Source organism: Daphnia pulex, chromosome 10 (genome assembly GCF_021134715.1).
Source record: "Daphnia pulex isolate KAP4 chromosome 10, ASM2113471v1".
NCBI lineage: Eukaryota > Metazoa > Arthropoda > Branchiopoda > Diplostraca > Daphniidae > Daphnia > Daphnia pulex.
Window position 1 is genome coordinate 15897775 of NC_060026.1, and position 21421 is coordinate 15919195.

The 21421-nt window shown below is 42.2% G+C and overlaps 3 protein-coding genes and 1 long non-coding RNA gene across 10 annotated transcripts; 2 read left to right on the plus strand and 2 right to left on the minus strand.

The window, feature by feature from the left end:
- Positions 1-550: 550 nt before the first annotated feature.
- On the minus strand, positions 551-2344 carry LOC124205712. Of its 5 annotated transcripts, none has more exons than XR_006879448.1 (6): positions 2148-2344; positions 1701-1880; positions 1360-1478; positions 1181-1272; positions 795-1061; positions 551-732 (listed from the first exon to the last, which is right to left on the minus strand). It is a non-coding gene; the product is annotated as an uncharacterized LOC124205712 (long non-coding RNA). The 5 variants fall into 5 exon arrangements; XR_006879447.1 differs by adding an exon at positions 1958-2076 and having other exon boundaries at positions 1181-1478; positions 2148-2176; XR_006879445.1 differs by having other exon boundaries at positions 1181-1478; positions 1728-1880.
- On the plus strand, positions 2284-3137 carry LOC124205711. Its single transcript, XM_046603193.1, has 3 exons — positions 2284-2524; positions 2678-2811; positions 2877-3137. Exons 1-3 carry the CDS (start codon positions 2339-2341, stop codon positions 3025-3027), a joined length of 471 nt encoding a protein of 156 aa, XP_046459149.1. The 5' UTR covers positions 2284-2338; the 3' UTR covers positions 3028-3137.
- Positions 3138-3174: 37 nt separating this feature from the next.
- LOC124205706 (E3 ubiquitin-protein ligase Rnf220-like) lies at positions 3175-21421 on the minus strand. Of its 3 annotated transcripts, XM_046603188.1 has the most exons (16): positions 20742-21421; positions 20566-20682; positions 20336-20497; positions 20066-20278; positions 19137-19929; positions 18804-18869; positions 17117-17255; positions 16476-16616; positions 15533-16280; positions 4659-4924; positions 4336-4584; positions 4140-4260; positions 3931-4077; positions 3702-3856; positions 3565-3639; positions 3175-3495 (listed from the first exon to the last, which is right to left on the minus strand). In XM_046603188.1, exons 8-16 carry the CDS (start codon positions 16614-16616, stop codon positions 3424-3426), a joined length of 1974 nt encoding a protein of 657 aa, XP_046459144.1. In that variant the 5' UTR covers positions 17117-17255; positions 18804-18869; positions 19137-19929; positions 20066-20278; positions 20336-20497; positions 20566-20682; positions 20742-21421; the 3' UTR covers positions 3175-3423. The 3 variants fall into 3 exon arrangements, with proteins under 3 accessions (XP_046459144.1, XP_046459145.1, XP_046459143.1); XM_046603189.1 differs by lacking the exons at positions 19137-19929; positions 20066-20278; positions 20336-20497; positions 20566-20682; positions 20742-21421 and having other exon boundaries at positions 18804-18915; XM_046603187.1 differs by lacking the exons at positions 18804-18869; positions 19137-19929; positions 20066-20278; ... (1 more) ...; positions 20566-20682; positions 20742-21421 and having other exon boundaries at positions 16476-17123.
- LOC124205707 (AH receptor-interacting protein-like) lies at positions 17303-19114 on the plus strand. The gene is made up of 8 exons (XM_046603190.1): positions 17303-17425; positions 17488-17649; positions 17724-17924; positions 17983-18169; positions 18225-18411; positions 18467-18609; positions 18669-18748; positions 18813-19114. The coding sequence occupies exons 2-8, from the start codon at positions 17572-17574 to the stop codon at positions 18942-18944; spliced, it is 1008 nt and encodes a 335-aa protein (XP_046459146.1). The 5' UTR covers positions 17303-17425; positions 17488-17571; the 3' UTR covers positions 18945-19114.

Sequence of the window (21421 nt, forward strand, 5' to 3'; positions counted from 1 at the left end):
AATCTATACCTTTAACCCTATAAACCAATATTTAACCTGAAACCATGTAATGTAATAAATAAAATAAACACACTGTATGAACTAATTTTATTTTATTTTTAAAATGTTCAAAAAATTCATTAAACAGGGCGTCCGGTTCAAGACGGTTTACTACTGCACGAGTTAGAACGCAACCCGCCACCACCGCTGCGGCAATGAGACAAAAAGCGATGGTTTAGTTTTGCGGAAATCTGCAACGTCTTTGTAACTTGACTGACGGAGATTTCCACAAAAAATAAACCATGGCCATTTGTTTCATTGGGTAGTGGATGCATTGTTTTAACTCGCACATGCTGTTATAGGATATGTCTACGGCCCCCAGAGATATTTATCTGGACCGAGAAGAAGAGAGAAGTACGAGGCAAGTTTTTCCGGGGAGATGTAGTCATACTAGGCTTCCGGGTTAGACACATGACCCTCCAAAAGTTTTCATCGGATCATGCGCCTTCCAAGTCCCCGTTCGACCAGAGCCCTCCCCTCCTCCTGGTTTCACAGCGGGTGAGTGACCACCGGCGGGCGTTGGTTAGTGGTTAGTTAGGGAAACGGGGCCACAGAAAAGAAGGGAGCCCAGATTATGCACTTGTAATTTGTCTACATCTACATAATTTATTGACGAGTCTTGAATTTCAGCAACCTCGGTTCCTCAGTTTTACCAATGGGTCAAGTCTATGGAACGGCAGACAAACGATTAAACTGAATAAAGAATAGAGCTTTTAATTAAAAGTCAATAAGTGAACGATCACATCACGCATTACCTCAACGCCGCGGTACAGGTAGCAAGAGACGACATACCGACAAAATAAGCCCGACAGCCATCAGGCAACATTTGACTATTTCACCCAACTAATCAACACTGCACGGACACCAACATAGAAAAATGACACATTTAAGTGTGATGTTGAACTGCAAGTCTGCACAAGCTCCATTTCAGTGCATTTTTCAACTGGAAAATGACAGCAAAACCACTGTACCCCAAACAGCAACACCATAAACAGCTCAAACAACAAACTGACCATGGAAATCTACAAAGTAAAAGAACATAAATGAACCAATACAAATTTGAAATGTAAAAGAGATACCAAAAAGGATTTACTTGAAATGTACGCTAAACTAGAGAAAAACAAATAAAGATTACAAGTACCTTACACAATTTTTAAGCACTTATTTAGAAGCACAAAATGAGATGTCACTAGTCTTCGACATCAAGAACGAAATTCTAACCTTCTTTGCCACCTAGTGGAAACAATTTTACACACCGTGTCAGATTTCTTACGATAAAGGAACGACTGAACGGTCTATAGTTCAATGAACGAACGATACCAGAACACTGCAGTCTGCATGCAACAGCTCACCACATTGTTCACTAGCTGGTTGCACAGAATTCATGTACACATCGGACTGCAACAAAGAGGCTCAGACCTTTTAAGAAGCTGCTAATCCTACTTGGAGGGAAAACAACTCAATTACTACAAGAAAACAAATTGACATGTAACATAAGAAAATAACAGAAGCATAGTTAAACTAAGAAATCTCTAAGAATTTCTTTTAAAAACATTACAAAGGAATCAACAGTTGGCAAGCTTTTTGAACAGTCTTAACTGAAAAGTCAAAAGATATAAAGCAAAGAGCTAGTCATCAACAAAGTAAATGTGTAGTCTTACCGTAAAAAAGTTGATCAACTTAATTACTTTAGATTGTTTATAAGTGTTTCTGTATGTGACGAAAGCTACAAGCGTTACAGGTAGCAAGTCTGCAAGAGGAACACCTTTCACCAGCTGGCTGCAACAAATCACACTGCACAGCACATTGGACTGCAATGAAGAAGCTCAGACTTCACCATGCTGTTAATAGAAAAATAAAATCTCCATTAATATCAGAAACAAGGTCATCAAATGTTTAACCTTAAGGTTACACCAACATGATCATTTTTACTGTTGAGAAGTATTTCTACATGTGATGTGACGAAAGCACAGCAATAGACGACATTTTGGGAAACAGCAGTTTCAGGCCACATGATCAGATGGAAATAGTTGGCTTCTTTATTTGTTAATGCACAACACAAAAAATTTACACTTTTTATATTCTTAAAGAATACAAGTAGAAATTACCATTTTCAAGCGTTGTTCACTATGCAGAGTTGCAGACTAAACTGCCCCACTTTGAGACTTTGAGGAAAGTGTTACTCAATTTTGGCGCTAGGTGGCAGCAATATTACTTACAATTTTCGTCGTAAGGTGGCGAACACTGTTGTCGTCTGCAGCAGAAATTTTTCGTGTTCGTGAGAAATTTTCTGGTAAAAATGGCGTTCGTTGTTCGATCTGGAAGATTGGCAGGCCCTTTGAGGAATTATCTTCGACCTATCGCACTCGGCAATCGTTGTATTTCCACGTCCAAAAAGAAGGATGAAACAGCTGTAGTCACAGAAAAAATCCCGTCACACAAAGTTACCCACGACATCGACGTCGCTGCTGCTTCGGCAAGAAAGGTACTAGCAATAATTTTCTCGTATAATTCCTTGAATAGAAATGCAGAGTAGCAGCCTACAATACGTAAGAGATTAGTTGAAGGGCTGTCCTCAGATGGTTTCGATTTGCTCAGTTTCAGGAATTCTCATGTAATTTGTGACTTATTCTTTCAGAAATGGATGACCTATGGATTCACCACCCAGGACGAGACTGAGGATGTTGCACTAGCCCACCTTTTTTCATTATTCGGTATAACACTATGCATTGTCATCGGTTCACTGGCCTACATGTATGGGCCTGACCACGCGTAAGTCATCACACTGAAAATATTTCTCACTGTTTATGATTAACACAACATTGACATTGTTTCAGTTTGAGGGACTGGTCCCAGCGAGAAGCCTACCTGCTTGTTCGAGAAAGGGAGGCCAAGGGACTACCTCTGCTTGACCCCAACTACGTTGATGAATCCACCGTTGTGCTGCCATCAGAAGAAGATTTGGGTGATTACGAGATCATCATTTAAAAGTTGATTTAAAAACGTGAAACAAGACAAATTGTAGAGGATGCTTTGTGTATACAAATAAACCAACCAAAGGGTAGACTGAAACAAGTTCTACCTGGCATTGAAATGGAGACAAAGGAGAAAAACCAAATGATTGGAGGAAAGCACTGCGAGAAAGCCTACTATATTTACACATGAACAACAGAGAACACGCGTACATACGCACACCCAATCAAAATAAAGGAAACAATGTTGAGAGAGAGAGAAAAATGATGGAAGAAAAAGTTTCGGGGGAAAACAATGTTGGCCAAAAAAAAATCATAATTAAAGAGTTTAAATGTTGAATTTGAAAAAAAATTCTTCAGTGACTTATGAGAACCCAAAATAATTTGTTTTGACACCATCACATTAAGAAATTCACATGTAAATCCGTCTGAGGTGAGTCGGCGAGGTAATCAAATTGCATTGAGGGCAGAGTTTCTTGTTGCCCTGTTGAATTAATAAAATTTTCCAATTAAAAAAAATCAGTTGGTGACACTAAAGACAATCGAAATTTACCAATGCCTGAAGCCAACACTCTTCACAGTGAACGTGCCAACACGAAGTGGATACTACAGGCTGTCGATAATCGCCCTGCAATAATGAAATGAATTAGAAAAATGTTTAAAGGTTTAATTAATTTCTTCTGAATTTACCAGACAGATGAGACAGCGATTTTTCTGCTTGGCTTCTTTGTTCATTTCTTCTAAATCACAAACACGATTCTTCAACGCGTTGATGATGTGATCTTTGGAATCCGTTTCCTTGTAAGCCGACGACATCTGAGCATCTCGCTCGCATTTTATTATGCCTGTTGATAAGTAGCAAAATTGTGTGTTATTTGTTTGAATGGGTTTTTGATCAAAATTTTAATTTATATTGTACCTTCTTCTTGGGAGGTGTGATCAGCTGCGGCTGTCTGGATGTCGTGTTCGTTGAACTGCGGCTGGCCGAATGCGGCCGTGTCGTCACCGTCCACCACCACGTCTTCAGTCTCTTCATCACCGGCTTTGCAAATATGCATACCGACACCTTTGACATTTAAAAAAACAATTAATAAATTGAAGTGATTAAATTTTAAATGTTTAACATACCTCCAAAACCTCCTTCTAACATGGTGCTGGCCCTGATACGTCGTTGTCCAGCCCATTCATATTCTTCGTAACTGTCACCTTCGACATCCAACGGTTCATCTTCATCAGCGTCTTCTCCATTCTAATTAAATCAAATTAAAATGAATTATAAGAAATTGTACAAAAATGGAAATTTGAGGAATTTTTAAAAACTTGCCCGTCTGAGACACTGGACAACGTGCTGATTCAATTCCTCGGCCGATCCGTACATTCGCTGGCCGCAAATGGGGCACGGAGTGCTGGAACTTCCAGAGCTACTTCCGGCATTGCCTCCGCCCATTGCGCCGTGGTGGAGATGCGGATGGTGATGGCCGTTTTCGGGAGTGTCTTCACGTTCGTCGGCTCGACGCTTTCGAGCTTTAGCTCTGACTCGATTCGTTCGATTAATTCGAATGCGATGGAAAGTCTAAAAATAATCAAATTTCATGTTAATTAAATTTCCTGTTAATTTCACTGGAATTTTAAAATTAGTTTTATTACCTCCCAACGAGTATCTTGTTCACGTTTTTGGACTTGCGATGTGGCGGCGGGGGCCGACATGGCGCCGGACGAGCCCGACGGACTGATGCTGCTGCCGCCGCTCGATCCATGGTGATGATGATGATGATGCGAAGATGAGCGGAAAGTGCGCGAAACGCGTTCCAGTCGTTCCAGTTCCTGTACAAAATGAACTTCCAAATCGGAAGATCGCAGAGTGATGCCGCAAACGGGACAGCACGACGGATCCAGTGGAGACTTCTTCCGGCCTAAGATCAAATAAATCAAAACAATTTCAGTCATGAAAATATTCACCGCTAGATGGCCACAAAACACAAAAATTTGAAAAAATTGAAACAAAAAATTCCCAATCGAAGCCGAGAGCACACAGATAATATTCTAATAAATAAAAATATCTTTACCGTGTAGTATATAGATTTATAGTCTTTTAAATATTCCCGCCGCCGGTTCAAATCACAGCATGGAGTACCAACTACTAGACTACTATACTATAATCATATCCGAGAGTCCAGTCCAGAAAAGTCCTGGCGGCGGCTGGGCCACGGCCCCCATAGGAAGAGAGACGGACTCCCCTTAAAGATCATAAAAAGTCGATTTCTATTGGGTTTTGGATCTGAAGGGAAAAAAGGAGAAGAGACCGCCAACCGGGCCGGCACAGCGCGAGACAAGGGAGAACCAAAAACAACACACACAAACACACGGCCGTCCACTTTTGAACTAATACCATTTGGTCTGGTGGGCCCCTACCGATCTAACACACAGCCGTCAAGTATGTGTGTGTGTGTGTTAGGCCCGCGCCGACATTCTTCTCTTGGTGATTCCGCCGGAAGAAGGCGGAGGATAGACAACAATTGCAGTAAATTGTTACAATTGTAACGATCCCAGTGAAAATGGCCGTTTCCGCTTTTCCTTTTATTCTATTTGGGTTTCCAGGGAAAATTCCTGGACACGAGAGATAGGCCAGGGAGAAGAGAATGAAAAAAAGGTGAAAGAGGAGATTCGTGAGTCGTCCTCATCAGACATCATTTTCACCGTTTGGTGGGTATCAAAATGCTCCCACCAACCCAAAAAATAGAAGCTAGAAAAAACAGTGTGTCTCTCATATTTTTCTGTTGTTTCAACTTTCGGCATTGCCACAAGGTGTACGAAGAAGAAGAAGAGTATCATCTGACTTGTGTGTGGTAAACCCATTGGCTCTTTTACGGTGCACCCCCTTGAAACAACTAGCAACCAACTACCGACCGACCAGGGTATCCGTTACCGACGCTAAAGGGTGGACGACGCACATCTCGTTTGGATTACAGACGACAAGGACAACAAGGACAAACATTTTCATGGTGGGAAATTTCAGTTGCCACCGGATCAAATAACGTGTCGTCGTCTCTCTCTCTCTCACGGGGGGTTACATATTTAAATCTCAAACCCACCCAAAAAAAGTACATTTTATCTTTATGTGCGTGTTCCAGGTGAAGGCGCAAGTCGGCGAGAGATGACAAGAAGAAGAAGCCAATCGGATATCAAATGAGGAAGGACTCGCTGCGCGTGTCTCTCCCCCCATCCAGCAGCCGGGCAGGGGAGACCTTTTGATATTCAATGGCCGTTTAGTATCAAAATGAAGGATAATGGGGTGGATGCATTGAAAGTCATCCGAGGGGATCTGTTGGAAAAGTCTGCGACTATTTTTTGGGAGGAACAAACAACAACACGGTAGGGTGTCTATACATATGATTCGCCCTTCTATATTACACAGAGAAAAAGTTGGAAAAAGCTTTTTAGATACAGACGGAGTCGATGGATGGGGGGCTAAAGAAGTGGAGAGGGGAGAGAGTCTTTTGTAGAGTGTCAAACAATTGCACGGTGCCCTTTTTAACAAATAAGCGACACCGATTCTCTCTCTGACTGACTGGATCCATCCAGGCCCAGTCAAAAAGTCAAACTGATGAAAAGGTGGAACTGGCTGGGCATACACAAAAGAATCACTGACGATTTGATATAGACCCCCCTCTCTCCTCTTGATAACAAAAGAGAAAAAGAAAAAAGCGGAAGCTCTCCTGACTTTTAAACTGGCACCGCACACACAAAACACACCTTTTTTTACTCAGGGGGGAAGAGTAGAGTCATCCATCACGTCAAATTATCGATTCAATCGACCGTTGAGAGAGAGTTGGCCTGGACTGGGGCTTGGTGACAGATAAAAGGCGGCCCATCACACCTGAATAATTCAATGAAAACCGTTTTCTTCCATCCGGTTCTTTTTTTTAAATTCTGGAAGTGATTCGACTTCATCAAAAAGAAGAATCTTTTCCGGGCTGATTCATCGGCCATCATTTAAGTTAGCTGATTAGGATTATATCGATTCTTAACATGTTGGTGTGTGTGCTGTGTGCTGTGGCAAATGGAATGTTTATTTGACAAGCGGAGAATTTTCCCAATCACGAAGCCGAAACCGAAACAAACAAAAGAAAACCCTGCCCAGATTTTCTAGATCGTAAATTTGCGGCCGTATAGCGGCCCAGCGGGAGAGTTTTGATTGGAGAGTAGGAGAGACCCCCCACCAAAGTGAATTTGTTTTCGCTACTTATTTCTTGTGTCGAATAAATAAGACGATTATGATTATTGGCTCAACTAGTCATAGAAATCGTAAAATCAAAAAAAAAAGAGGAGGAATTCCTTTGGCCAGTGTACATTTTTCAATATTCCAACCGGATCGGGAACAGAAAGAAATTTATTGGAAAATTCTTCCGTCGGGTAAACCACCCACAGCGTCTTTGTTCTCTTTTTCTCTTTTAAAAAAAGATTTGAATGAAAAAAGGGCGGCCTGGAAATGTCAAATTAAAATACCAAAAACGGACTCGAGTGGAATAATAACTACAACCAGAGATTTGATCGATGAAATTGTATCAGTTTCAAACCCCGCGGGGGGCGATCTAATTATCATTCCGTTTAATAGGCCTCGCAGATATTGTCCTTTGTGAGTAGCAGACGGATGGATGGACGGACGGAATGTTTTCATCAAAAACGGCGCAGCGGCCAAAAAGGATTGAGAAATCATCAAAGGGGTTAAAGAAAAAAGAGTGGCCGCTGCTAGCGAACAACGAGGGAGCAGCACGCGCACAATTTGAAATGATTGAAGAGAGAGAAACGCCAGCGACGACATCAAACAAAACTCTACTACAGCTCCGCTTTTGGCTGTGTAGCAGCTGCTACTAGGAGGAGTTGTGTGTATGTGTGGCAAATTGGATCATAAAACAGATTGTGCTGCGCCTCCTCTCTCCTTTCGTTTCGGGCCCAACGCCAATTAGCCGCTCTCTAATTGACAAACATCGGCGGCGATAACGCGCCCTGGGCCCTGGAACCACAAAACGGAAAACGATTTTTCATGCCGCCTGGGCTGAGCCTGGGCTGGGCTGCTGGGCTGAGGGGTGAACAGTTTTTAATAAAATAGTATATCCGAGAGGAGATATAATAATAATACACATGTCAGCAGACTTGTAGTAGTAGTAGTAGTAACACGGGGTGCCAAAAAGAGTCGACCCCACCACCACCACTACCACCCGGTTGGGAGGGTTGAAATCGTTTAGCCCAGTGATAAGCCCAAATGCAGCCAGCAGCAGATGCTCATTTTGAGTCGACAGAAATTCTCGCCAGAATTTTGATAGTGTGTGCGGTGAGACAGGATATCCAGCTGAATGGATGCATCTCACTTGTATATATTCCAACAAGGAGGGATAGAAAAGGGTGGTGGTGGTGGAGAGTGGAGAGGGGGATTTATTAATAATAATACAAGACATGAATCTCTCGCCTTTTTTGGTGGTAGACGACGGCCGCCATTTTAGGTCTTTTTAAAAAAAAACTTGGAGAGGAGGAAAGTCTCGAGTGCCGTTGGTGAATGAAACAACTTTTTCATACAGAGAAAGAAGAAACGAGGAAAAAGAAGAAGGGGAATAAACTTCTTCTTTTTGTGCTTTTGATGTCTTGTGTGTGCCGGCCCAAACGGATCAAAAATGGTCGTGGGTATTAGAATGGGACGGACATTCATCTTCATATCGTCGGCGACAGGTCGTCATCCGCCGGACAAAAAACCAGAAGGGAAAAAACGGACACAACTTTTTCTTCTACTAGAGCTGCTGGCCGAAGGAAAACCATCTCAATAAAAATAGGAGAGAGGACACAGGTGTCTCTAATGTTATTCCCCCCCTTCAGTCCATCGAGTTGGATAGAAAATCATTTGAAAAGAAAAGAAGAAGAAGTTGATAGTAACTTAACTACTCGAAAAAAAAAGAGTAGTAGTAATAATACGCCTTCCCATTTTTTAAAAGGGGCCACAGCAATCCGTCCGTCCGCTAGACTAAATCTTCTTCTTTACGGCCGTCTCTCCTGATGACAAATGGCCCAAAGGAAGAAGAAGAAAAAGAGTCACCTTTTCTTTCTAGATATTTTAGGAGAGATTCTTTTTGAAATCAATTAGGCGCGTAAGAGGCAGCAGCAGCAACTGCTGGGCGCTTGCATGTGAGAAATTGACTTTTCTATTTCTCGGCCATTTGTCGTCGCGTGTGCCCGGCCGCAGAGAGAATAAGAGACAAAAGTTTGTTGTTTACGATTCAAACTGTTTTTTTTTTCGGTTCAAATCAAACGAGGCGGAAAAATAGAGAAACATTTTTAGATATTTTCGTGGTGAGCTGCTACTGGTCGTCATTAATTCACGCACCAACAGGTGCGACAATGTCGGACACAGTACCGAGCCACCTGTGATTTCAGCTACCGTACGAGCACCAGCGTTCGGTAAAAAAAAACTTTGACAGTAAAAAACCCGAGTCAAAACGCCAACAGCCGGAAATGAATCTCTTTTTCAGTTCCTTTCAGTTATATAATAATCACGTCTTCTTATTTCTTTTTCTAAAAAAAGGCCTAAAGGGGTTGGAACAAGAAGGACGAGATGAAATATCCCCCCAAAAAACGTCGTTGATATTATTATTACGTACGCAAGTGCTGCCAGGGATAGGGATAGGAGGGGGAGGCAGCTGGATGCATCCGAGCGTTACCTGATGCGATTTACACGACCACGCGCGCTCCCGTTTATTGAAACTCATCTCTTTTTCCCCCCTCCATCCGACAAATAGTCAAATTTTGGTTTTCCTTATTCCAAACATGCACAACTCGTTGCATCTCCTTCCACAGTCGGGGGGGAATAAATAAAATCATAAAATCGTCTGCGAGTTGGGAAGAAGAAGAAAGACATGCCAGCAGATATGATAACCACTTATCACTCCTAGTCGTCTCTTCAGTTTTGGGTGTACAAGTCGTATAACAATAACAACACACCCGTTTGGTTGTTGCTGTTGCTGCTGTTGTTGGGGAGAGAAAAGAAAAACGATGACAGCGCGTGAAATTGCCGCGACCATTTCCGCTGCTGCCGATGCCACGCAAGTCGTCATATAACGTCAACTGGGCGCGGGTGGTTGGTGGGTAGGGGGGGGGGGAATAAATAAATAAAAAAAGACAATAAGAAAAAAAGGGAAACATTTTACCACCATTTTCTTTATATTTCGTCGTCGTCTTGTGTTGGAATTAGGATGACAACGAGGTGATTGAGCAACAACAACAACAACACGCGTGACTACATTTATATAATATTCCCTTCCTCCTCCTTGTATATAATATTTTTTGAACGTTTTATCCTTTCGGAAAATCATCGACTCGTTTTCTCTTCCTCTTCTTCTATCCATCCCGTCATAAAAAGAAAACAAGACGAGCCATTTGAACAAAAGATACAAGAGAGAAGGGGCTAGGCTCATTTTCCTGACGTCTATCGACAGCACACGGGACTCGTAAAAGATTCTTTTCTTCCCGACTCATCATATAATAAACAAGGTAGCCGACATTTCTCTACCCCTGCACCAACTCAAACTCTCGAAAGAAAAATAAAATCAGATAAAAAAGAAACGCAACACCCCGAGGATAGGAAAAATATGTTGATATTATCACCCGGTGCAGAATAATCATATTTTTAGTTTTTTAAAAAAGTTGTGTCACAGCTTCACATTCTTATGATATATGTAGATTCGGTCATCCCCATCATGACAGGATGGAGGGGGCGGATAGCCAATGGACGGCACCGCCCACTACAACATTTTTTTTCTGATCCTAGTTGTTGTAGTTGTTGTTGTTGTAAGGAGCGCATCAATAAAACATGACCTCACTTTCATCGTCTAGTGATGGTGGTGATGGTCGACAGTGTTATGGCCAGCACCCACTTACATATAGGCCCCGCCATCTCTCTCAAAAGAGGATCGTTTTTTCCCCGTAGGGTGGTGGTGGGGGGGATCTCCCCACTCTCAAAGTATGTGTCAAGTAGAGATAAGGAGTAAGTTGCGTGAGACAATAAGCCCCCAGCCAATCAACGAGGGATATAGACCGGGATTTTTTCTTCTTTCTTTACTCGTGGAATTACATGGGGAGGCGATGGCTGGACATCAGATAAGAAAATCCCCAAAGTTAAAAGGAGGATCAGGTTGGTCTCCACCCCCCCACCACCCGGTCGGCGGGATTACGTTTAGGTGGGGTGGTGGAGGAAATTTACGTTTTCCGCTCTGCTCACACGTTTGACAGTTTGAGGTGGTGGAAGGTTTAAAGGGGCGAAATGAGGGAAATGGAAGGGGGGAAAAGAAAATCGAAGCTGCGCCACTTCAATTTCATTCCGTTCAACCGGAATTGAACGCTCTGCTCGACACTTGAGCGTCAATCTAGTTGAGATATTGCGTTCATTTTTGGGTGTGGTGACACATTTCACGAATAAATGAAAAGAAAATCCCCTCCCCCCTACAGGCAGGTGACGAAAATGTCTAACGCAATCATCGCGCCCGTCGCACACAATCCCGCAGAATTGTGCGTGTGTATCCGAATTGATATTAAAAGGTGGCGTGTGTGTGTAATCATCTTCCCTCCCCGTTCAATCGAGCGGTTTTTTTGAAAATAAAATAAAAAGGAAGAAAAATCAAAGCAGCTGCCGGAACATCAATCCTTGCGTACAGCACACAGCCTCCAGGGTTATATGTGTGTGCATTCCGGCGGGTAAAGAAGAAGAAAATAGCAGAGCTCGGGTCAATTTCATTTCGCTCCCGCGTGAACAAACGCATATCCCCTACCCCATCTCACTCCACTTGACGTTGGAATTTTTTCATTTCGACGTCGAGAGACTGTGCGGATCGATTCCGGTGCGGATGACGTCATCGCCCGTTTTTTTTCTTTATTGCAACAAGGAGGGGGAGCAATCTGCTGTGTGTGTAGGAGAGATGGATGACTTGTGATTAGAATCACACACACACAGGCAGCGACTGGTGAGAGAAGTGAGAATGTAGTTCCGTTATTATTATTATTATTATTACCACCTCGTCATCATTTGTACAGCCGACGGAGTAGGAGGAGATTGTGTGGGTGGTGGGTAGGGAGGGAGGGTAGGGGAGGGCCTAATAATAATCCGCAACAAAGTCGGAACGCGGGACGATAAATCTGATGGGGGGGAAAAACCCACCCGGACAGATTGTCCTTTTTTCTTTTTCTGACCCGCTTAGATCATTTACCAAAAAGATTAGATCCTTGTGTAGTGTGTTATATTTGTGTTGGACTAGTAAATCCCCGTCGGCCATTTCCATTCACAAGAGTCGACCAGGGATAAACTCCCTGCGCAAATCTCCCCCCTAACCAAACTGGAAACTTTTTTGTTTTCTTCTTTTTTTGGTCGTTTTGAAAAGTCGTTCGGTCATGTTCGGCGGTTGTCCTCCCACTCCCCCTACAAGCCTCTAAACAACAACAACTAGCCGGTGGTAGTTGTAGTTGTTGTCGAGGAGGGGTGGGAGGGGTCCGAGAGTCACGCTCCCTGATCTTTTTGTCACGTCGTCCGTGAGGGGTTATGACTTTCTCGATAGTCGGCCATCAAAATCCCGTTTCATCTCTTGCACACAACATTATCCCCCCCCTCACCCCATCACCACCCACTCAACACCCCATGAAGAAAAGAGGACATGATCCTTGGCCACTTGCCACCCACACAATAACGTGAGAGGCCTAGAAAGAATAAAACCAGCTGGATGGTCGATTGTCTAGTTCGATCCTGCTGGACACACCCAAGAGTCAACTTGTGCACCTGTTTAACCCAAAACTGAGAGAAAAGAATTTTTCGCTGGAAATCAATTGGCGACCAATACACACACAGGTGTGTTCCTACTGCACCTGAACCCTGACTCTAGTCCCAATGGCATTATGCAAAAAAATATTTTTCAAAAAAACATTTCTTTTTTAACTTCTGGGAGCCTCTAGAGGACCCAAAGACTTTTGGGACATCGTAAAAATAAAAAAAAAATATTTTTTTATTTTATTTTTTGGTCGAAAAGGTAAAAAAAAGGGGGGAGAATAAAAAGAAAAAGTCGACAGACGACACATTTTCTAGAAAAATGAAAAATAGTCTTGAAAGAAAATAAAAACCGGATCTCCGCTTTTAAATAAAAAAAATAAATAAAAAATGAGTTGATCATTCATCATTGCCCAATTTTTCATAAGAAAATGAAAAAAGGAAAAACGGTGGCTGGTCAAATTCAAATGGAAGAAAGTTCCATTTATGGAGGGGTTAGCTGCTGCGGTGGTTTCCTTTTTCTCCGTTAATTGAATCTCATTTGATTTGATTCGACAGTTGCCGAAAGAGAGAAACAAAAGAAGAAGAAGAAGTTTTTTTCCTCTTTCACTGGCCCGGCTGCTGTCGTCGGTCGGGTCGGGGGGAAGATAAATGACGGGGCTGATGTCAAGTGAAAGGTTTTCCGTGTTGGTGGGCGCCCGCCTTTGACCGCCGTTTTTGGGGGTAGGAAAAAAGAGTTGCCCGGCTACCGCTCGCACACTCGCCGGCCGGCCCACAGCGTGAAAAGATACACAAACAAACAAACAGAAAAAAGAGACTCTCTTCCTTTTCTTTGGTTGACTCTGGTTGACAGCAGGTGCCGTGAGGGGGGGTTATGCGCATCCGAAATGTGTCCGTGTGTGTACCGTGCCGACCCCAAAGAGAAAACGGCACCGGTAGCTGCCCAGCAAAGCGCATTGGGAGAAGAGAAAGATAAGGAAAAAACAGTTATAAAGCTTCTTCTTCTTCTAGTCATTCCCTGCGGTGCCAAGCCAATCTTATTAATCGCCTGTCAATTTGTCGGTGCATTTCTCCTTCTTCTTCTCCTGGGTGAATCACAAGTTGGACCCATTGTTGTTGTCGAAGGGACTCTCTCTCGGTTGCGGCTGCGCGTGAGGCGGAATCGACCAGCCGGATTACAACTGTCCACAGAGAGAGGAGCCCGAAAAGATTCCGCGCGCGCGCGACACACAACACAAAGTCGCCGCCCCAGTGAAAAAAAAAGAAAGAAAAAACTTTTGCGGCAAAAGAAGAAAACAAGAAAATGATTCTCCCCCCCACTCCTTTTTATTATGATATCTTTTTGCCTTCCCCCAAAAAACTAAACCGAAAAAGGAAAAATGCAGAGTCCATTTGTTTGGCCGGCTCCTACCACCAAATAAGGCGAATTTCTCCAAGTCTGGAAGAAAGAAAGAAACAACTTGCGTCGTCGTTTTACCCAGTAGTGGTATAAAATAGAGGATAACAATCCTCCCTTTTCCCATCTATTGACACCCACTTGTCATTTGACACTGTTATTAACGGCGATGGACGGACGGCCCAGAAACTCTTTTTTTACTTTTGTCGTTTTCCGGCGAGAAACGTCGATGCGCCGATTCATCGCCAACCCTCAAAGAGAAGAATTTTTAATTTTTATGATGTCGTTCAAATGAGACAAAACGATCAGAAGTTTGGTTCCTTTTTTCTTGTTCTTAGCCGACTTGGATATCTAGTGCATAAAAAGATGGCGCCGACTGTCCGCACCCCGCACAAAACTTGTTGCCGACAAAAGGGCGCGGCCGAGAGCCCCGAAAAAAATATAAACCGACGATAACAACAACCCGAAAAAGAAGGTGGACATCATAAAATAGTTGGAACTGCCAAAAAAAAAGTGTCCAGCAAACAAAAAAAAAGAATTTCCAAGTTATTTTTTCTGCCAATTTTTTTTTAGTGACAACAAAAATTTAAATAAACGGTCGGTAATATATCACGCGACAGAAAAGATGCGCGCGCGCGGGTCACGCGTCACTTTTTATTTCACGTCAAATAATTTTTTTTTCCTCCATTTTATTTTAACGATCGCCAAAAAAAAAAATATTTTTTCGAGGGAAAAGTTGTCGCCATTTATCAAAAAAAGAAGAAAAAAAACGACAAGTTGGAGACAAAATTTTTGTTTGGTTGTTCCTTTTCAAAAGAAATTCGTGGCCAATAAAAAAGATGAAATTTTCGGTAGTTGAGTTAAAAGAGAGAGACGTGACCGTGTTACGATTTTTAACGAGTTGCTCCTACAGTTCTGACACTTTTTCCAAAATGATTCATCTCTTTAAATGTCCTGGTGGTATCTATTTTTAATATTTCCCCCTTCCAACCAGTTCCGCATGGATTACACGCGCATCCCTTGGTCGTTTCTGATTTCGCCCAAATTTCACAAGTCGACAGAGAAAAGATGAAAAAGATGAAATGGCTGCGACGCGCATGCGTCTGCCACCGCGACTTTCCTTTATGACCGAGAGACTCGTCGCCCATTGGACGGACTCGGCCACAGTCAAAAGGTCTAGAGGGAGTGGAAGGAGGCGGAGCTTAGCCCGTCTCTGTCGGCGTCCCTTTGCCAGTCTATCGCCCCCTCCCGCTAAATCGACGCAGCCAATCAGACGCCGCCGTCGTCTCTTTTTTCTCTTACGTCTAGAAGGAAAAAAATTGTGGGACTCACGTCGAGAGGTGCGGATGTCGTCCGGAGTCGATCGTTCCGTCGCTGCATCCGAAAGGGGCGTTCCGGCAGCGTCGCGGCCATCGTTGTTGTTGTTGGACGAAGAAGCCGCCGACGATGGATGAGATGACGAATCCGCACATCCAGCCGACGGCGACATGGCCGATCCGGCGGCAGCAGCATTGGCGGCTCCGTTGTTATTGTTGTTGGAAGGCGATTCCGGCTGGCCTTGAATGACGCGCTGGCCATTCGAGTTGAAGACGAGCCGTCCGGCGGCGGCCATTGATGATTCCATGGCCGAACTGAACGGATTGTAGCGGCTCAAATTGAACGGCAAACTTTCAATTTTACCGCCACCATTACCCCCACCACCGCCCTGGTGGTTGTTGTGGTGGTGACCCTTTTGTTGTTGTTGTTGTTGCTGTTGTTGGTGATGCGGAGAAGTCAATCCGGCGGCAAAGGCGCCTGGATGGAAAGACGATGAAGAGGACGAAGATTTCAAAGTTTGAAGTTCCTCGCCAGGGGTGAGTGGCCGGAAGGCGCCGGAACCAAACGGCAATCTCGGGTCGAGCGACGGAACGTGATGGAAAAACGGATTGTGCAGATTGAGAAACGGCCAAGTCAATCCGTGGTGGTGAGCGGCAGCTGCGGCGGCGGCGGCTGCAGCGGCGGCGGCTCCGACCTCAGACGGACGCAATCCGCCAAGCGAAACAGTCGAAAATGGATTGTTTAAATCCTTGCCATCCGAACCCTGTGCACAAATATAAATCAATCAGTATTATTTTTTTAGAAAAAAGTCTACAAGTCTAAAGATTCCGGCGCTGATAAGAAAAAGGTCAAACTAAAAGGGTGGGGGGGGATGTATAGAGACACAGCAAAAATAATAAAAATAAATGATTTTTGATAAATATATTTTTTTGGCGACGGGCGGGTTGTTGTTGTTCACCTGGGGAAAGGGTCGCGACAATCGGAGGGCTTCGCTCAGACTACTGGCCTGCGAAAAGGCCACCAGAGCCGCCGCTGGATGAGACTGATGAGTCGGGATCGGAGACGGGCCATGACCGTGGTAAGCCGAGCTATTTTCCATCTGATTATAATTTAGCAACGGCTCACAAAAACCCGAAGATGAAGACATTTCAACAGGAAAAAAACTCAACTTCTTCTTTTTTATTTATGGCGGCGGGGGTTTGTTTTTATTTTTCTACAAATTTCTATCAAATTATTTTGTCCTTTTAAACTTAGTTGCAAACCACACCCGAATTTTTAAACACTTAATTTGACTTGCATTTGGAAATTTTAAATTTACTAAAATTTAACGACACACACGGCAAAGATTTGGGTGGGATCAAACTATTTGCGAAATGGTTTGAATTTGGTGAAAAAACAATTGATCTGGGTGACACTATTTTCGTAAAAGGAGGAGGGCTAGATCCGGCGGAAACACTCGATCAAATTCGGTGGGCTAATCGATTTAGGAGAGACGCGAATTGCGAGATGATCCGTTTTTAGTATTGAACGAGCACAGGATTGACAGAGAGAGATACTGGGCGCTACAGCGCCTGAAAGAAAACTGAAGAGCAAACTCACCTTAGACGTTCGTGTTGATCCGGCAGCACATGCGACGAGCTCTGATTTTCGGCTCCGCCCACTCGGCCAGTTGCCATCGACTCGTAGTTGCCAATCTCACCGCTAGATGGAAAGCGCTGCTTGCTCCAAAATGATCAATCTGAAATCAAATCAAATTTTTTGGCTGTTTTTTTTAATTTGTAAATTGAAGCTCGAAATTGGCTTATCAAAATTCAATCGTGATAGATCCTATCGCATTTCTATTGATAAATGATTCAGCAAAATTAGATTGTGGTTGAGCAACGTTGCCGACGGCAACTCCTCTATCAGGTTCGTCTTTCTGCTGTCATAACAAACGGATGAAAACAGTTTATTGATCCTGCTCATCATAGGCTCATCACTGGAAATTGTATACCTGTTGTGGCACTCATGTGCACATTGATTTTGCAATTCAAGAACAAGAAACAACAGCCAAGATGAACGACCCACTTATACAGAAGAAAATTCTTCACGCCGGCACGGCCAACGCTTCTGAATTCCCAGCCGACACCAAAGTATTATTATCTTTTAACTGTCAATAACATTGGAAAACTGAAAAAGAAAGAACTGAATGTGTAAACACTTTTAGGTGAGGTTTCATTTTGTCGCACAACTCATAACCAGAAATCCTGATGGAGAAATTGTACTGGGAAAAGTCATTGATGACAGTCGCAATTACACCCAGCCCATTGAAATATTGATTGGCAAGAAATTCAAACTTGAAGTGTGGGAAACGATGGTCCAGGCAATGGCTGTCAACGAAGTGGCAGAGTTTTTTGTTGACAAGACTGTAAGCTCTACATTAATTCCCCGTGATATTTAAAAGTGACCAGTTATATTTTCTACAGCTCTGCTTGACCTACCCTTTGGTTGCTAAAACATTACGAGATGCCTACTCCAAAGACAAGCCCAAAACCCATGAACACACATCTCCTCACTGTTGTGGAGCCATGGCTTTAGTGAACGGTCCAAAGTTGGGCTACGATGACCTGAACCAGCTCATGGAGAAACCTTCTGACTATCTCTTCAGGATAGGCAAGTTCTCTTCAATTTCAAATCATAACTTGAGCCTTACTTTCCGGCTCTACAGAGTTGCTCGGTGTTGATCTACCGCAATCGTACCAAAAGGAGACGTGGCAGATGGACGAAAACGAGAGAATAAAAGCTTTACCCAGATTGAGACTAGAGGGAAATGAGTTGTACCAGAACAAAAAGAATGCTGAGGCATCCAAGATTTACGCTCAGGCAATAGGCATCATTGAACAACTGCAGCTCAAGTAATTTCAGTTAACTAATTCACCTTGTCAAGATGAGCAACCGATTGTTTTGTAGGGAAAAACCAGGAGAACAAGAATGGCAAGCTTTGGCTGATATGAAGATACCTTTCCTACTCAACTACTCTCAGTGCCAATTATTGATGGGGAATTACTACGAAGTCATCGAACAATGTTCCCAAGTTTTGATTCAGCAGCCTAGTATGACTTTATCTACTAAATGTTTAAATGGAATCCAATTTAACTTGTTTTACATTCAGACAATGTCAAAGCAATCTTTAGGAGGGGCATGGCACACTTAAACGCCTGGAACCCGACAGAAGCTAAAAATGATTTCGAGGTACCCTACACTTAGTTGGAAGATAACCTAGTCAGACTAATTTTAAAAATCTTACCTTTTGCAGAAAGCAGCTCTTATCGACCCTTCACTGGCCAAAACCGTCCAGCAACAACTCAGCAAGCTAGAAGAAATGATAAAAGAGAAAAACAAGTCAGATAAAGCCTGGCTAAGTCAAGCATTTGGAAGTAAAACATAATAAATCAGTCAAATCAACCATTCAAAAACTTAATTGTTAATCAATAAACATTTGACTGGGAAAAAGCCATGACATATCTAGCAATCATAAATTATATCACGTGTCTTTCTTTATGTCACAAGTCTTGTTATTCTGTGTTAATGATCAAATAAAATAACAAAAAAAAAACATCAGCTGATGCTTTAGTATTACCTTGCACAGGAAACAAATAAACACCAGTGCATAAACTAAATCTGATTTAACAATTACTGGATTAGCCAGCCAATTTCAAGCACAGAGGCTGTTGTCGATGTCCAATAAAACACACGACTGATAAATCACTGTTGAATGTTAGTGCCGATTTGCATCACACGTAGCAACTTGAGTAATAGTGACACGAAATAATAAACGCGTGGAAGAAAAAATAAATGTAGATTCAACTGAATCTCGACGATAAAGTAAACCAATTCTTTTCCATTTCAATATTTTACTGAGCTATGGTTCCAATAAAGAAGAAACATTGGTGATATTTAAAGATAATATTCTCGGTACTTTAACTTCAAAAACACACGTTTGTTGTCGATTTTGAGCTATTAGGCTTTTGTCGTCTGCTTGTTGTCAGGACAACTAGGCGCGAATTTTCAAACCGGTAGGCGTGGCTTTGAAGAAGTTGGCTAGAAAAGGTAAATGCAAAGTTGCTAACTGAATTGCTCGTCATTTTTAGAAAATTGGAAATGATATCATGATATGTACTTTCAAGCATAATTAATCATATCACAGCAAAATTTACAAAACAATTTTAAGCTTCATTTATGTTAAAAATTAAGATTTTGCTGCATGTTTAAAGAGATACTTGTTTAAGCAATTCTTGCAAGTTAACGATTTTCAGTTTCGTCACTTCGTCAATTACGTTTTCTTTGGCAAGCTTAAATAAAATCCATGATAACTGTCTAGTAAATTGCGGTTCCAGGCAGACCCAGCAATATTCAACAATTTGCTCCATGACCTAACAGACAATAAATTTGCATAAAAAGTTAGAAATTTTTGTTTTCAACGTTATTAAAATAGATCAACGATAACTTAAAATTAAGGAATTTCTCAAATTCCTCGATGACATAAACGATGAAACTAAAATTGTGTACCTCAGCTGATAAAACGTGAATTTCGGGCGAAACACCAACAGTGACGTAGTTGTCCAATACAGAAATTATTGACGGAAGAAACTTTGCCATTTTGATTTTCATAGAATGGAAAATTAATATTAAAATATTTAGATTGCAGGACGTGGCAGATGGTGAATCTTGAATTATCATGGATTTTAACACATCGCTGGCGAGTGAATCGTATTGGTCATCCTAAAAAATTGGTTATAAATCTTTTGCCACTTTAAATAACTCGAGAAAATAGCTAACTTGATTCCACTGAGACGGATCATCTGGATCCAAGTTCTGAGCTTTGAGGCAGATGTCGAGGCACTTGTACAAATTTAACTTGTCATCGAATTCAACGTTTTTCTTTAAAGCACTAAATATGACTGCAAACCATCCTCGTTGGAGCAGAGATTTTGGGTTGAGCTGTGCAAATGACAAGGGCATTATTAGCAACACTAGCCGAAATTGGAAGACATTTCTTTTATCCATACACTTAATATATGATGAAGACACTCTAGGCCTTTCTTCTGGTAATCTGGTTCCCAATCATCGAATAACACTAAAGAAACAGGCACAGCAAAATCTACCGATTCATCAATAGAAGGCAGCTAAAAAAATGAATTGTGAAAGTTTAAGGTTTAATAACTTTCATTTGAATTTTTGATACCATAGTATTGCTGATAATCCAAACAAAACAACTGACTGCTGCAGGGTTTTCTTTGATTTGGTTTTTCCCTAGCTTCGGTTTAAGCTGTTGAAGAGTGGAATAAGCAACACCGTCCATGGCAAATATATCCTGAATATTTTGGAGGTGAAGCTTGGAGAGCAAAAGGTTAAGGAGATCTTTCACATTATCAACTGATTTCTGAGTACTCCATTCAGAACAAATACTGTGCTCACCGCACAGGATGAGTAATGACAATAAAGCTAGATTGTTTTTGGTCCACTCTTCTTTTGTTACGGAGGTACCATTCAGAACTAGCTTTTGTAATTCACATACGGCGTCATCGACTTTACTTGACCATTCACGTTGAAATCCTTTTTCGAAGTGGCTTCGTTCGTTGATAACTTTGACGGGGGGAAGGAGAACTTTCCTAGCTATTTCAGCTACTTCACCCATCGCACACATTGATTTTGCAAAATGTAAAATTTAAAATCCTTGAAGAAGAAAAAACGGCTTAAGGATGCCAATCGTCCAACACAGTTCATAAACATTAGATTTAGAAGAATTTTAATTGAACTTTTGTAACTTTTTTATTTAATTAGTGCAAAAGTAACGAAACTGAGAACAAATTTGAACTGACCACTTGAAAAGAAAAAGTGACAACATGAGCAGACGTAATATTG